The 17,773-nt window shown below is 38.4% G+C and overlaps 1 protein-coding gene across 1 annotated transcript in view; it reads right to left on the bottom strand.

The window, feature by feature from the left end:
• Window positions 1–16,181, bottom strand: part of adss2 (adenylosuccinate synthase 2) — a 32,692-nt gene extending 16,511 nt beyond the window's left edge. Inside the window, exons 1-2 of the mRNA XM_038296122.1 lie at window positions 15,936–16,181; window positions 191–293 (exon numbers count right to left, since the gene is read on the bottom strand). Coding sequence (XP_038152050.1) covers window positions 191–293; window positions 15,936–16,127 — 295 coding nt within the window. The 5' untranslated portion in view covers window positions 16,128–16,181. The remainder of the gene's footprint in view (window positions 1–190; window positions 294–15,935) is intronic.
• Between the last annotated feature and the right edge of the window lie 1,592 nt (window positions 16,182–17,773).

The following is a 17,773-nucleotide window of genomic DNA, read 5'->3' as shown; positions in this document are numbered from 1 at the left end:
GGGGATGTAATGCAGCCTGCAGTCTGGCACCAAGTCAAACTAGTCACAGCCTCTGCAGCAGTCATTAAAATGGATTCAGAAAGTCTCAAAGTTATACCATCATCAGTTCTCTATAAAAGGAAATAGTGAAGGTCGCCCTCGTTAGTGCGCGTAGACTGAATGCAAATGTGAGCATGCTGATTTTACACACCAATGAAGGCGGTGACTTTGGGGTTGATGATGCCGCTGGGTAGGAGGTGAAAGTCGTACTCCACAGAGTCCACCACCACCGTGTGTCCGGCGTTGTTGCCACCCTGCAGAGAAGCAACACAGAGCTGATGAGGAAAGGCAACAGAAACACAGATAGGTCTGCTGGAAATTGTTTTTTTGTTTTGTTTTTTTAAATGGAACACAGGGGGGGGCTGAATCATTTGACGAGTAGCAGCAAGCCGGCTGCCTTTTTTTCACTTTTTATATTGTTTGGCGCACCGCACCACTCAGATATGACATGAATTGAATGGATTGTTGGTATGCTGTTTATTATCAGAACAGTTCACAAAACTTCACACCCCAAACCAATCCAACATGTCCTGGCATGACTTGTTGTTCCTGCAGGCAGGATGAAATGAAAGCCTGGAACTCAAAGCTCAGCTGCTTGGCAGTATTTCTTTACAAAGAATCAGTAGCTGGAGGAAGGCTATCTGCTCTTAACCATGAGCTGTTTGAAACTCAAGGCTTGGCTTTCAATAAACATCTTTCCACTCATAGATCACCTTTAGCAGCATCTAATGGGGCCTCTGTCCTTGTCCCATTACCTAGAGGCAAACAATAGGGAATCATTGTATTGATCAACATGTGTCAATGTAGCCTGGACTTAAGTGCCGTAGCTTTAGGCCACAGATATCAACCGTTTAGAGGTCAGGCTTTTATTACCAATCCAAGTACTGAACTGGACAATTAAAATAAACTCCCTTGGTTTTCCCTTGTTATTTTACTACATATTTGTTACTGTTAATTAGGCTTAATCTCATTATTGGCATAAAAGATCACAGTATCTAAATGTCCATCTCCACCTTGTCCACAGTTTTTAAGTCCTTTTAATGAGATGTTAGCAAAAGAGCCAAAGCGACCTGATATGTTTGACTATATGGAGCATAGAGCAATAGCGCTACCATTCCCTTCAAGACTTGGCATACCTTTATTCTATATATTGATCATTGTATTATCTATATATACATATACATATATATATCTGATTACCGTAAGTCAATGCATCAAATTCTTTTTTTTTAAGACCATATGACCATATAAATGAAACTTAGCAGCATAAGGCTTTAATTATCAAAAAGAGTGACAAGGATTGCATAACAGTGGAGCAAAATGCAGCACTGCAAGTAAAAAAAAAAAAAAAAAAAAAAAAAAAAAAAAATGCCATTATGTGTAAAAGTAGTTCCCTTCACATTTAGGAACTGGGTTCATCACCCTTGGTTGCAACAACTGCTATAAAGCATTTGCAATAACTGACAATGTTGCTCTTTTTTCTGCTGTTCTCCATCTTTGGAGACCCGCTTCCATTCATCCACACTGGAAGATTTTTAACCATAGCTAATCAGATTGTTAAGCCAAATATAACAGGATCCATGCGATCCAAAAGGGTCCACTTTTACCTCTTAGGGCAGAAGAATAGTTTTCTAAAAGCCTTCAAGATAATCCAGATCTTTCTTGACATATGTAAGAAAGGCCTTTTTCTTTTTTGTGACTTCCTGGATGAGTTGGTGATTAGTTAGTGGAACAATTTTAATATGCTGTCCATTCCTGGGAAGATTAGTCATTGTTACAGGTTTTATTCATTGGGGGATAATGGTTCTTGCTGTGTGTTTTTTTTTTTTAACCTGACTAACTGTGAGACAAAAAAGTTAAGCTGCAGATCCATTTTCCCTTTGCTTCTTTTGTCTTTATTCTCTTCCTGTAAGCTGGATTTGCGCCACTTTCTGCAGCCCATAAGCAAATAAATCTAACCCACCATGTGCTTTTACCACATGAAGTTATTCCTGGCCAGCACAGTGCCCTGCAGGTGTAGAGGGTAACACATGATTGGAACAGAGATGCCTCTCCTTTTTAGACAGCACTTTCATGATCCACCCCTTCCAACAGAGCCAAAGAACCACCCTCTGCTTCCTGTGATCAGACTCCCATTCCTCTCTGAACAAGCTGTACGTCAGGGGTCTGACACCTGCTGTACAGAAATTTTAAATCAAACTAAATAAAAAGTGATCACTTTCTTATATATGAATGATAACAATATTTAAAGGAACACGGTCATATTCAGAATTCAAACTTCTTTTAATATGACATTATTACATGCTGTTCAATAAATAAGTGTTTTTCATTAAGAGTAATTTTCATTTGAATGTGCTTTACTGGAGACATCCATGTTTGTCAAAGAACACTACTGCCAACTACTGTTTTGTGACGTCATTGTGCGGTATCGGCTGTTGAGCAAGTCCCAGAGATCTATCTGGTGTTTGTCACAACGCGCTATTATCCAACTCATCTTTAAAACATTCTTCTTCCAAATGTCGGCTACATATGACGAGTTTTTTCTCTGGCCAGAAGTTCGATGGCAAATCCTCCCTCTTCAAGTTGGCAATCCAATGAGGAACTTGTGGATCATGAATCGGAAAGGTGAAATAACTCATCTTTTTTAGCTTTTACCCGATGTATTGCAACATGGACATTGTCAGTTTAACTATAGCTCTAGTGTATTTCATGGTGAAAGCCTCTCGAAATTTTAAATAATTGTTGTTGATCGCAGACGTGTCTAGTAGTTCCCACTGATTTTGCTTGTAAAGTGGGGAGAATGGCGCTCGGCTTATGGCACCGTGACGTCACTGCCGGATGATGTTAGGAGTGAGGTGTTAATATATTCGGGCATAAATGGCCGTTCACAGACTCTGTGATCAGGATGAAAATCATCTTTTTAATGATCAATGCTAAATTCATTAAATCACTGCGAACATATTAGTTTTAGGTATACTAAGCATCAGTCAGCAGCAAAGACTTGCATTCATATTAGTGTAGAACATTCATGTAAAATGGTTGCTCAATACTATTGATTAATTAGAAACATGTACTTTTATTCCTACATAAAAAAAAAAAATCTAATCCATATTGTGAAACATCAAGTCCTGTAATATTAAAACATATCATCTGTGATGTGCTCGTTTATATAGCCTTTTATATATAGACGTTTTTCTGAGACGAACGGTATGAAATGTACGGTACGCTACACAAGTTTTTTTCCTCTGATGCTGCCACCTCTGTAGAGCCCCCCCCCCCATCAGAGAATTAGTTTGTCTTAATGTGCAGTAAAGTAGGCTGGACACATTCAGACTTTCATTATACTAGGATGAAAAACAATCATAATTGGTGCAGACAGAGATTCTGCATAGTGCGGCATTAGATTAATATTACTATTATTGACCAAGGGCTGCAATGTTTAAGTGGTAGCATAACTTCCACAGCAACAATCCCTAAAACTAACTGTGTGAAGCTTTTGTAGTGTAGTACATTTCTCACTCCTTTTCTATAATCGCTGACTTAGAGAATTCTCTGCCTGGAAGGTTAAGTTCTTGTTGAATTGCTCATGGCTGTTGCTACAATCACACAAAGCTTAACTTGTTTTTTTTTAAGTCTGGCTTGAACATACACCCAAAGTGAAACCAGATTATTCCTCTGTTGTTAAGGGTAATTTTCATTTTGTAGCAGTAGAGGAGTTTGATTATTAGACCACCAAATACTCCGTATGTCTGCTGCTATTAATTTGTTAACAAAAGGTTCATCATTGATCTTGAGCTCTAACTGGCCTCCAGAAAAGAAAGGCCGGTTTTGGAAAGGATTAACAGCACCACAATGAGGAGATCAGATATGATTTTAAGTTTAAGGAATGATTGGTAACATGATTGATAAAGACCTTCTCTAAAATGCTGCACTCATTGTGAAGTTAGCAATTAAATATTTTAATAAACTGAAGTAGTGTTAAACTTGTTAAAAATATTCAATCATGTTTTACGTTCTACATTATTTGGTGTACATGCATATAATTTTTAGGTCCCATCCCTGAAGAAAAAAAAAAAAAAAAAAAAAACAGCAGAAAATTGTCATCCAAAACTTGTTAAGTACACAAATACTGTACTTCGTGCAAATGTAAAAGTTTGGAAAACATCGGATTTAAACCAAATTACATTTTACTGTGCTAATACTATTGTCACAACAGAAAATATATATATTATTAATACATTCATCTTTTTTTCAACATTTAAAATCATGTCTTTCCCAAGAAGCAGCTGATTGGATCATTTAATGTCTCACTGTGACACGTGGCCAAGATATTTGCAGCTTTTTATATTAGACCTAATCAATGAAGTGAGATAATTACAGTTTGCAGCAAAATGATTCATTAACAATCTGTTCAACACTTTATGGACACCAATCAGAATTGAGTATTCAATCAGACCATTATATTTATATTTTTAGCCTCCAAGGCAACATTGCTGCAAGATCACCCTGGTGCCTTACCGTACGAGCAACCCACTGTGTGTACTTCTGTAAAACCCGCTGAGGTGTGGCCACTTACTTTTTAAAGCTCATTTAGTTTAGAACATAAGTCAAACCTTCCATATTTGATCTTTATACCTTCTAACACACCAAACAAACAGAGAGAGATTTAAACTGTTTGCTAAAGGTTTGGTAAAGCTCTCAATTGATAGTTATTTATTTAAAACTTTTTGGTCTAACACTCCCCTTCTTTTGGTCTTTCTTATCTTAGTCACGCTGTAGTGCATGTGGATAGTTATTCATCTGAGCCTATAACTCAGAATAATGGATGATATAATATTTTAAGTATTTGAGCGAGGCTCAATCATAGGAAGTCGCTGCATTTTGATGGGATTCTGGCAAGAAATGTTTGAGGCAACAGATGGAAGCGTGACCAGTGCTGGTGTTGGGGAGAAAACTCTGACCATTAGTCCACTGTTACTTCAGCCGAGGGTTTTACACATTTTAAATTACATTTGTCCAACTGAGACTGAAGCTGAGGTGAACAAAACAAATCCTTTAATGTTTTATGAACAGAAAGTGTGCCCATGTGCACACCCAGTGTAAGACACAGAATGGGAACTTTAGTTCTTTAGGGGTCACATAGTCCACAACCTTTTTTCTATGATGCGTCACCGTACATACACCTAGTGGCTTCTGTGCTTTGCAAAAGTAACCACACCCTTTAAACTTTCATATTGTATATAACAACCAAAATCTTCCATATGAGCTACTCTACTTTATTTGATTGATTAACATATAGTGGCAATTTTTAATATGAGGAACTGTTGAGTTCAGTGGCATTGGATGTAGGATTTTGCCCTGAAATTGAAGGGTTGACGGTTCAAGCCCCGACTCCAACTTTCAGTGTCGTTGTGTCCTTGGGCAAGACACTTCACCTGCATTGTCTACTGATGGTGGTCAGAAGGCCCGGTGGCGCCAGTGCACGGCAGCCCCGCTTCTGTCAGTGAGCCCCAGGGCAGCTGTGGCTACTATGTAGCTTGCCACTATCAGTGTGTGAGTGTGTGCGTGAATGGGTGAATGAATGTAGTGTAAAGCGCTTTGGTCAAGTCTCTAACTTGAATAAAGGCGCTATATAAGTACATGCCATTTACCATTTAGTTTGCATGTTAAAAAACAAAACTGAAATAGTGAGGTGTGTATTTGGATTCTTAACCTTTCTACCCCAAACAAAAGAAAAAACTGCATTTGGATGGGACCTAATTGATAACCAAAGACTACTTTTCTAACTGTATTTTGGACATTTGAACAAGAGGATATTATGTCAATTTAGGACATAAAGCAAATGTTGAAGAACGGTCTGGCACAGTCAGATTGCACAATTGCAATTGCACATCACCATGAACTCACCATATCCTCAGTGAAACATGATGGCAGTATGATTCTGTGGTTAATACGCACAAGGAAGCTGGATGGAGCTAAATACAGAGTAAGACTGACCAATACCTTTTAGAGGCAGCAAAAGACTTGAGACTAAAGGCCAATTTATGCTTCTGACGCATAGCCTCTGCAACCGTCAAACATGTCTCTGTCTCTCGAATAGTATAAAGGGTGGATAATACTTCTGCAACTGCACACACCAAATGTCGCCTGGGTCTGGTTGCAAACCAGTTTTGCTAGTATGCTTCTGCAATGTCGGTCTGGAATTTCTAGGGACGCACAGCAGTTTCCCGCCAAAGTGCAAGGGGGAGCATATTCGAGAACTCGCGAGAACTTCCGCAGATGTTCACAAGAACTTCTTCGGCTGCGCCAGCGGGAGTGTTTATTTTTCACAACAACATGTCTGAGGCATCGTACAAGTGGTTGTACTTCCGAACCTCCTGCTCTGCTGCCAGAGCTGCTAATCAATGGTTTGAAATTAAAGTGTATTTATAGCTTAAAATGGCCCAGTCAAAGGCTACCCCCCAACCCCCCAGAAGAATCTTTACATAAAAAAAAAAAAGAGTAAGAATACATGCTGTAACATGAAAAGCTGCTAGAGAGATACCCAGGAAGATGTGCAACTACAGGTGCTGGTCATAAAATTAGGATATCATGAAAAAGTAGATTGATTTCAGTAATTCCATTTAAAAAGTGAAACTTGTATATTATATTCATACATTACATACAAACTCATATATTTCAGATGTTTATTTTGTTTAATTTTGATGATTACAAATGACAACAAATGAAAATCTCAAATTCATCATATCAGAAAATTAGAATATTGTGAAAAGGTTCAAAATTGATGGCCCCTGGTGCCACACTCTAATCAGCTAATTAACTCAAACCACCTGCAAAAGCCTTTAAATGGTCTTTCAGTCTAGTTCTATAGGCTACACAATCATGGGGAAGACTGCTGACTTGACAGTTGTCCAAAAGACGACCATCGACACCTTGCACAAGGAGGGCAAGACACAAAAGGTCATCGCTAAAGAGGCTGGCTGTTCACAGAGCTCAGTGTCCAAGCACATTAATAGAGAGGCGAAGGGAAGGAAAAGATGTGGTCGAAAAAAGTGTACAAGCAAGAGAGATAACCGCACCCTGGAGAGGATTGTGAAACAAAACCCATTCAAAAATGTGGGGGAGATTCACAAAGAGTGGACTGCAGCTGGAGTGAGTGCTTCAAGAACCACCACACACAGACGTATGAAAGACATGGGTTTCTGCTGTCGCATTCCTTGTGTCAAGCCACTCTTGAACCACAGACAGCGTCAGAAGCGTCTTGCCTGGGCTAAAGAGAAACAGGACTGGACTGCTGGTGAGTGGTCCAAAGTCATGTTCTCTGATGAAAGTAAATTTTGCATTTCCTTTGGAAATCAAAGTCCCAGAGTCTGGAGGAAAAGAAGAGAGGCACTTCATCCACGTTGCTTGAAGTCCAGTGTAAAGTTTCCACAGTCAGTGATGGTTTGGGGTGCCATGTCATCTGCTGGTGTTGGTCCATTGTGTTTTCTGAGGTCCAGGGTCAACGCAGCCACATACCAGGAAGTTTTAGAGCACTTCATGCTTCCTGCAGCTGACCAACTTTTTGGAGATGCAGATTTCATTTTCCAACAGGACTTGGCACCTGCACACAGTGCCAAAGCTACCAGTACCTGGTTGAAGGACCATGGTATCCCTGTTCTTAATTGGCCAGCAAACTCTCCTGACCTTAACCCCATAGAAAATCTATGGGGTATTGTGAAGAAGAAGATGCAATACACCAGACCCAACAATTCAGAAGAGCTAAAAGCCACTATTAGAGCAACCTGGGCTATCATAACACCTGAGCAGTGCCACAGACTGATCGACTCCATGCCACGCCGCATTGCTGCAGTAATACAGGCCAAAGGAGGCCCAACTAAATACTGAGTGCTGTACATGCTCATACTTTTCATGTTCATACTTTTCAGTTGGCCAACATTTCTATAAATCCTTTGTTTTTATTGGTCTTCAGTAATATTCTAATTTTCTGATATGATGAATTTGAGATTTTCATTTGTTGTCATTTGTAATCATCAAAATTAAACAAAATAAACATCTGAAATATATGAGTTTGTATGTAATGTATGAATATAATATACAAGTTTCACTTTTTAAATGGAATTACTGAAATCAATCTACTTTTTCATGATATTCTAATTTTATGACCAGCACCTGTATTCCTTCAAAGGAAGAAGTGGATGCAGATGCATGTAAATCCTGTTAGATTTCTGTTGGTGGATATCTTGACAGCTATGAATCAACCTGTAAATCCCTCATATAGATTAATAAAAAAAAAAAAAAAAAAACAACGTTTATAAGTCATTAAATGTAGAAAGGGCAGGGAACTGCAATGTCAGAGATCAGCCCAGCAGCCTGTCATGTTGAGTTCAGTCAATGTTTTGAGCAAAAGAAACTCTTAATCTGGGTCCAATTTGACCTTTTAAAGATGCTGAATACAGAAAGAAAAAAAAAAGATTAATACGATTACTGTCAGAGTACTTCTGACCTTTTAGATGTTGGGAAATCAGACCCGATTAAAATCTCAGGAACAGAGGTGAAGCAAAGGCTTTATTTATGAAGAAAATAATTGTGGTGCGTTTTTGAGGAAAGGCAACTATATTTCAGGTTTGGCTTAGGTAAATGACATATAAACCATCTGTTTACCCAACGTGGAAGGGAAAGGCCAACGGGCCAACATTCCCAACGCCTCACTCAACCCAAGCTTCAAGTATGTATCTCCAGCTGATTTAATGCATCCATTATGACACATTCCTGGCAACGCAAACTCTGATCCCAAACTAAATCTACAAATTTAACGAGACAGTGCTTTACACCTTTTTGTCACGCAGAGTCACCTCGGTGTTTTCATAACCCGATCTCACTCTCCCAGGCAACATATTAAATCTGCTTCAACTGTTTGACCAACACCCAAACTGAAGAATGCAGGTGTGATCTACCAGGGAACTGGTGTCACTACCTGCAGAACAACTGTCTATGGTAAAATGACATCCAACAATAAGCCCCTGATAACTTTACCATGGATTTCCTCACTCTACTTACACTCATAGGCCTACGCTGTAACAGCCACCGAGAAATACTGCTTGCAGGGCCGGTTTTATAAAAAGATCAACACTATCTTCCTCAACTCTCTACTCACGTGTCAGACGACCCCCTCCAACGAGGCAGGGAAAGGACGCTGTGCTGGGAGTCAAACCTGTATTCTCATTTTAAACCCAGCTCCATTCTTGGCAAGGCTGTCTGAAGGAAGGAACTTCGAAGGAGCTCTGTTATGTCAACTTGTTATCAACAGAGTGAACTAATAGCTCTCTGAACTCTGCTGTTATTCCAAGCACTCCAAACATAAACATCGCCAAGCAGGCTGAGGAAGTTACGTTAAGCTTTATTCCGAAAAAATAACTTTTTTATGTTGATATTAAAGCTATAAATCATGTTAAATGTCCCACACCTCTTTAAGAATCCAGGATGTTGGGGAACAAAGTTTGGCTTGTTGAGTTTTCTTATCTCCATGTTCAAATGGTGAAAGGGTTCAGCTAAAGCTGGGTTCTGATTCAGCTATATTATTACTTAAGACATTTAGTATTTTTGAAGCATCTTAACCAGGATTAGTTCCGGATGCAGAACCACAGGTAAAAAAAAAAAAAAAAACCTGTACTTACCAGCACTTTATTAAATATAAAATGTATATAAATCCATCAAAAGTTTAATCAGAAAACCGAGTTGGACAAAAAAATATATAGATTGAGATCTTAATATAAATCAGTGTAGAGAAATTATAGAAACTTTTCTGAAACTTATTCTGTCTTTGTGCTCATAACGCGAGGAACAGAGTCAGGAATTGATTTTTTTTCCCATATCTACACTGCAAAAAATATAAATCTCAATAAGTTATTTTTTCTTAAAATAAGTGTGTTTTTTCTTGATTTGAGGAGGTAAGTAAGACACTTTGCCAATGGAACAAGACAATTTCCTTTTAAAATAAGAAAAAACTATTTTATCGTCTTATTTCAAGTAAATATTATCTAACTATCTTATTTTAAGAGTGAAAATACTCATTCCATTGGCAAATCATCTTATTTACCTGCTCAAATTAAGGCTAAATATACTTAATTTAAGCCATTTTTTACTTATTTCTGGATTGTTTTTGCAGTGTAATCACTTTTCAGATCCCTATCCAGATTAAGAAGATGAAAACATTTAAAATTCACAACTTTTTAAAGGTTTTAAAAGCTGATTAAGAACAACGAAAGAATAACTAGTGTAGCTTTTCTAATAAAACAGTTGAAAAAAGCTTAAAAGACTTAGTGCTCAACCCCGATACCAGAGTATCTATTCCCTCTGCTTTCCCCTCCACGTGATTAACACATAAACACTGGTTTTTAGATCATTTAAAGAGTAATAAACAGAGGCTAGCTGTTGCAAACAGGAATGTTAAAGTCCATTGAGGTCGCTTTATATTTCAACAGGTCACTTCAATGAGGAGAAGTCTGACAGTAATTTGAATCTGACAAAAATGTTATAGTTCAGCTACAATTTAGAGTCCACAATTGGAATAATTAACCATCAGGAGCATCTGATATTAAATATCTAATCAAGTATTAAAATGCTAACTAAAAGAATTATGCAAATTTAATGCATCTTTTTAAATGTTTAAAGACCCCAAAAAAAACTGATTAAGAACATTAAAATCAGTCAAGTTAGCAAAGACATGGAGACTAAACAAGACCTGACAGCAACAGGACACCCAGGCTGCAGGCTTCTTTGATTAAGCACATGGCTCTATGGCATCACAGAGAAAAAAAAAGGCTTTTTCAAACATTTCACCTCGGCTGCTCTCAAGCCTGATCACATGCACCCTTATTCCTGGAGATCAAAGAGAGACAAGCATCCCTGTGGACACTTCTAGGCACAGAGCAGGGAGTCATAAACAGAGTCAAAGACAAATACAGGTGCTGGTCATAAAATTAGAATATCATGAAAAAGTAGATTGATTTCAGTAATTCCATTTAAAAAGTGAAACTTGTATATTATATTCATACATTACATACAAACTCATATTTCAGATGTTTATTTTGTTTAATTTTGATGATTACAAATGACAACAAATGAAAATCTCAAATTCATCATATCAGAAAATTAGAATATTGTGAAAAGGTTCAAAATTGATGGCCCCTGGTGCCACACTCTAATCAGCTAATTAACTCAAACCACCTGCAAAAGCCTTTAAATGGTCTTTCAGTCTAGTTCTATAGGCTACACAATCATGGGGAAGACTGCTGACTTGACAGTTGTCCAAAAGACGACCATCGACACCTTGCACAAGGAGGGCAAGACACAAAAGGTCATCGCTAAAGAGGCTGGCTGTTCACAGAGCTCAGTGTCCAAGCACATTAATAGAGAGGCGAAGGGAAGGAAAAGATGTGGTCGAAAAAAGTGTACAAGCAAGAGAGATAACCGCACCCTGGAGAGGATTGTGAAACAAAACCCCTTCAAAAATGTGGGGGAGATTCACAAAGAGTGGACTGCAGCTGGAGTGAGTGCTTCAAGAACCACCACACACAGACGTATGAAAGACATGGGTTTCTGCTGTCGCATTCCTTGTGTCAAGCCACTCTTGAACCACAGACAGCGTCAGAAGCGTCTAAAGAGAAACAGGACTGGACTGCTGGTGAGTGGTCCAAAGTCATGTTCTCTGATGAAAGTAAATTTTGCATTTCCTTTGGAAATCAAGGTCCCAGAGTCTGGAGGAAAAGAAGAGAGGCACTTCATCCACGTTGCTTGAAGTCCAGTGTAAAGTTTCCACAGTCAGTGATGGTTTGGGGTGCCATGTCATCTGCTGGTGTTGGTCCATTGTGTTTTCTGAGGTCCAGGGTCAACGCAGCCACATACCAGGAAGTTTTAGAGCACTTCATGCTTCCTGCAGCTGACCAACTTTTTGGAGATGCAGATTTCATTTTCCAACAGGACTTGGCACCTGCACACAGTGCCAAAGCTACCAGTACCTGGTTGAAGGACCATGGTATCCCTGTTCTTAATTGGCCAGCAAACTCTCCTGACCTTAACCCCATAGAAAATCTATGGGGTATTGTGAAGAACAAGATGCAATACACCAGACCCAACAGTTCAGAAGAGCTAAAAGCCACTATTAGAGCAATCTGGGCTATCATAACACCTGAGCAGTGCCACAGACTGATCGACTCCATGCCACGCCGCATTGCTGCAGTAATACAGGCCAAAGGAGGCCCAACTAAATACTGAGTGCTGTACATGCTCATACTTTTCATGTTCATACTTTTCAGTTGGCCAACATTTCTATAAATCCTTTGTTTTTATTGGTCTTCAGTAATATTCTAATTTTCTGATATGATGAATTTGAGATTTTCATTTGTTGTCATTTGTAATCATCAAAATTAAACAAAATAAACATCTGAAATATATGAGTTTGTATGTAATGTATGAATATAATATACAAGTTTCACTTTTTAAATGGAATTACTGAAATCAATCTACTTTTTCATGATATTCTAATTTTATGACCAGCACCTGTAAACCACACAGCATGTCAGGGTCTCTGCTGATTTGCATGGAGAATCCGCATTGGATGTAAATTTATACGAGATCGTGAGGATGAAGCCACCCAGATTTTCCTGTCGGTAATCATCTGAGGCGATGTTTTTAAGTTTGGAAATCACAAACTCCAATGGAAATAAATACATGAAATCAGAATCATCAAACTCCTCAAACTGCTAATTAATTACTCCAAATTAAGGTGATTATTTTTTTAATTTTGTTAAAACGTAATTCTCTTGACATTCAGGTTAGATGTGTCAAAGTGCGTGGGAATAACTAGCACATTATCTGCTGATAAGGCCAAATATATTAAGCTGTCATAAAACAGAGCATTACACAATTCCTCTGGAATAATTATGGTTTGCTGTGTAAATCTCTACCCCACTTTAAACTCATCAGTTACGCAAAATCCTTGATCCTTGAACTAATCTTGCCATTCTGTCAAAGTCAAACATTGTTATCTAATTCAGGCCTGGACAGTGTGTTAAATTATGGGAAGTAAGGGGGGTTAAATGTAATTGGGCAAATATTTTGGCCATGGCTATGTCTATGCACGGCACTTAGAAAAGTACAGACGTCGTCTCCCTTTTATTAAAGTACTTTGAGGTGCTGATATTTTGCGTTCTGTGTAAATGTCAGGACACCAACATGCATCTTCAGCCTGCGCACAGACTTACAGGATGTACAGGGAGTAAGTTAGTGTAAATATTTTGTAGATAAACAAATATTAACGGCATGTGTACTTTGCAGCAATAGGTTATCTCAACGCAATGGTTGGAGGCAGACAAATAGTCCCAACCTTTACCTCGAACCGCTGCTGATGTAAATACCAGATAAACGCCTTGTTTGCTTTTCCTTTCTATGAGCTGATATTTCTGCTACCGCAAAAATTCAGAGTTTTAATCCTTTCAGTTTAATTTTATTTTTTAACTAGATGTCTTGATGATTAAGAAAAGCCGGTTTGATGGCTTCCTGAACAGGGCACCCTCTGTTGCTGCACAGTCTGTTTAATATGTACCCGGCCCTTCCTTTTTTCATGCACGATACGCTGCATGATCATTTGATTATGCACAGCGAAATACTCTAAAACAGGCATCCCCAACCTCGGTCCTCGAGGCCCGCTGTCCTGCAGGTTTTAGAGGTTTCCCTGCTCCAGCACAGCTGATTTTAATTGAATGCGAGTGACTATGAAGGTGCAGTGGTTGTTAGCGATCTGGCAGAATCAGCACAAAACATCCGCCTCTCAGGTTTAAGAGTGGTCAGGAAAAGGGACACAAGCTTTGTTTCCATTAACCATCAAATGGCCCCAATTGTAATAACAAAAATGTATTTGCTAAGTCGATTTGCAGTCACACCGAATTTATTAGATTTCGTACAGCTGCAACTGAAACAAGTTTTCCAGAGTATTGTGATCTAGACGTGCTCAAGATGGTGAAGGATGATGGCGAGGCATATTTGGATTTATAAGGACTTTTTTTTACATTAAGTCCACGACGATGAGCACTGGAGCTACAGCTGTTTACATCCAGCCCTGCAGTGTGGTTTTCAAGAGTTCTCACATGGACAAACATATTCTTTTTTTTTTTTTTCTTATTTAATGGAAGACTGGAATACAAAAAAAATGCATTTTACAAATTAGCAACATCATTAACTCAAGTAATAATTCACTGCAACTGAGGGATGCAGGATATCAGTGCTGAACCCTCAACACCTTTAACAATGAAATAGCCAATCCTGTTGGTTTCAAGGCTTCTATCCACACTCTCTCATTAAAGTTAGACACATTTTAATGACAACAGAGGTTTGTGTGACACAGCAGCCCATCTGAGATTTAATCCAGACGGTAATAATGTTGTAAAAAGCAGGATGTGAAGTGATATCACAGCACACGGCCTCCAGATCTAAATGTAACTTTGGGAAGTAGTGGAAGTGGAGATTTTCTAAATAAAAGTGCATCTAATTTTCAGCAAGCGTGTGATTTCTATCCAGTCTTTGAAATCAAAATTAAACCATTCAGTCCTTTCTGGTACTGATAACTAGAGATGTCCCGATCCAGGTTGTTGCACTTCCGATCCGATACCGATATTGTTTTTGGACTTCCGATCCGATACCGATACTGGCCGATACCAGCCTATCCGAGCATGTATTTAAGTTTAAGTTAAAGTGTTTAGCCTTAGTTGTAAGACTCATGTTGAAAAGGGTTTTAGTACTCTTGATAACATCTAGCCAGCTAAATTAGGTGAGATTGAATAAAACACAATGCTTGGTAACAACAAACTTACCTGTTTAAAAGAGATAAACACAAACTGGACAAAATTACGAATAGCAATCTGAAATTGCACAGTGAACAGTAAAACTGTAAACAGTTAAAGGTGCAAGTATTACTGTAAGTTTTAATAAAAATGCAAAACAGGGGAACACTGGCGCAAAATAGTGAAATGGATCGTTTCAATCGGCGAAACTGGAAAATACGGACCGGATTTTTTTTTTAAAACTGGATCGGCATTTTACATGCTTTGCCGATACGCATTTTTTTGCCAATATCGGCGTCCCAATCCGATACGTGGATCGGATCGAGACAAGCCTACTGATAACAGCTGCAAATGGAAGTTGGACCTATAGGAACTACTTCCATCAATACTAGAAATATCTAATTATTTGAAGATTTGTCATATCACATATCACAATCATTAACATCAACTAAAACACTGACATTTGAATGGTAATATAGCTTAGCTGTGTTATGATCTGCTACATATATATATTCTGGGGGTCTCAGGGGAGGGTACTGCAAAGGCAACAAGATCAATCAACTTAAAACGTCCCTTTAAAGCATTCATTGCACTATATAAAACATAAACTGTAAAGAGACCTGTTAGCTGCTGTATCTATCATATCATAGGCCATTGTACAGGTGTTTAAAGAGCTAGGGAGCTAGCAGGAATCCAAGGTGACTTTAGCAAACAGAGCAGCTATGTCCGATACTGGTTAACCTATTAAAACAATGCTGCATTCAAGAAATATCTGCAAATCTGGAGGAAATGTGCCCGTACCTCTAGTGCTTAGCTTGATGCTAGCTCTGAGAAACACCTGACTGTGTAGCAGCACTCCTGCGTTCACCTTGTTAAACTGAGCGGGAGAAACTATCCTCCCACGCGTGAAGTCGGAAGCTGCCTTCCACCCCCTTGCTAATTAAACAAGGTGCCGTGAACGCAGCGTGACTCCAAAGTGAGGAAAGGATGCGCTGTTTTAAGCTAACGGTTTTACCCGCGCGGACAGGTGGATTCAGGCTCCCGGTGCTCACCTACCTGGCATCTGCACACCATGTCGGCATCTTGTGCCAGCAGATCCACAACTTTCCCTTTCCCCTCGTCGCCCCACTGAGCCCCGAGAACAACCGTCACCCTGTTGCCGACGGGCGGTCTCGGTGGTGTCTGTTTCGTCGGCCCGTCGCTGCTGTCTGAGGCCCCGGCGGCTTCCTGGCTCCCACTCTCAGACATTTTTGCTGGGTTCTCCCCCGGCTGAATGGTTGAGTTCCGGGCTGAGCAGCTGCCTACTGACCGCTGCTTCAAAGATAGCAAATAGAAGTGCGAGCTATCACTCCGCAGCGACGTTTAGAAGCTGGGAATATTGCACTGCTCAAGCGCGACCGCTCTAGTTGTAATTATAAAATACTGAAAGAAAAACAAAATAATATGCATATATAACAGTATTCATGTTTTTCCTTTTAAATAAAACAAGAACATTGGCTTAAAAATGTAGCAATCCTGCTCCCAGTGACTCATCTGTAGCTCTTCTACAATCTCAGGCGACACTCCCATTGGTGGAGGTGTGTTCATCATGCCACTGGAAGAGTAAACTAACGGAACTCCACAAAGACATTTCTAACCCATAACTACTTCAGTTTTAATTTTTTTTTAAATATATATATATATATATATATATATATATATATATATATATATATATATATATATATATATATATATATATATATATATATATATATATATATATATATATATATATATATATATATACATTGTGTATTTAGTCTTGTAATTATTATAATTGGTATAAAATGTGAAGGTACTTGATAGCTGCATAAATATACAATTTTATGTTGGTATATCATCTAAATGAAAAAAGCAAGGCAGCAGAATTATTTTTATTTTATTTATTTATTTTTTTTACCTTAGACATATTTAGAAAATCTATTCATATAAAAGGCTGAGTAATAAGAGGGCTTTTTGAAACCCCAAATTAACCTTATTAGTCTTCATATACCTCCAAAAGGAAAGGGGGAGTAGATGGATCTAGTGCAGTCTCTATTTTTATCTCAAAAACTCTTGTAAATTGTCTTAAGATAAATAAATTGATAGTTTTAAGGTTTGTGCTCAAGTTTGTTATTTGTTGAACAATTTGCCTCCCTCTAGTGGTACTAAAAGGTAATTGGACACAGAAAAATCTATTTTGTAGCATATTTTGATGTATGGATATTTGATATCTATTTAAGCCATACTTAAATACGGAATTTAAAAAAGATTAGCAATAAAGAGGAAAGAAAAAGCCCTTTTAATCTTTAAGATAAAATACACATGATTGGAAAATCGCTATAGGGTGATTTGAAAGAATGTTTTGCTTCATATAAGACTATTTATTTAGGCGGCGAACACCATGGTGGGATCTAAAGAGGAGTAAAAGACATTTAGGAAGTAGTTGCTCATGTTCATTATTCTGCCATCAGAGCAACTTCATATTAGAAGAAGACAAAAATAAATAAATAAAATGAAGGTGTCATCACAGGGCCTACAGCAGGCTGTTTCTATGGATGCAGCTGCAAAGGGCTAACTGTTGTGGGAACCTTGTTTATTTTACTAAAACAAGCATTAAAAATTGATAAAGACAAGCACCAATAATTCTGGACTATTTTTCTTTGGACAGGTGAGTCTAATATTAAAATATTTAGACATCAGAGTGGAGGTCTTGTTTACTTAAAAAAAATACAATGGCCAGATTAAGACCTGTGGAGCATTAAAGGCAGACTTGATTGTGTAACCCAGCTAGCTCATGAAAACTTCAAAACCAAAATGGCACTTAAAAGCTTCATGGGCATAAACATACTTAACTTTGTCCTTTAGCTCTC

Source organism: Cyprinodon tularosa, unplaced genomic scaffold, assembly GCF_016077235.1.
Source record: "Cyprinodon tularosa strain WSP-4 unplaced genomic scaffold, ASM1607723v1 ctg368, whole genome shotgun sequence".
Classification (NCBI taxonomy): domain Eukaryota; kingdom Metazoa; phylum Chordata; class Actinopteri; order Cyprinodontiformes; family Cyprinodontidae; genus Cyprinodon; species Cyprinodon tularosa.
Note: the sequence above shows the minus strand (reverse complement) of the source record. Positions and strands in the feature narration are given on the sequence as shown.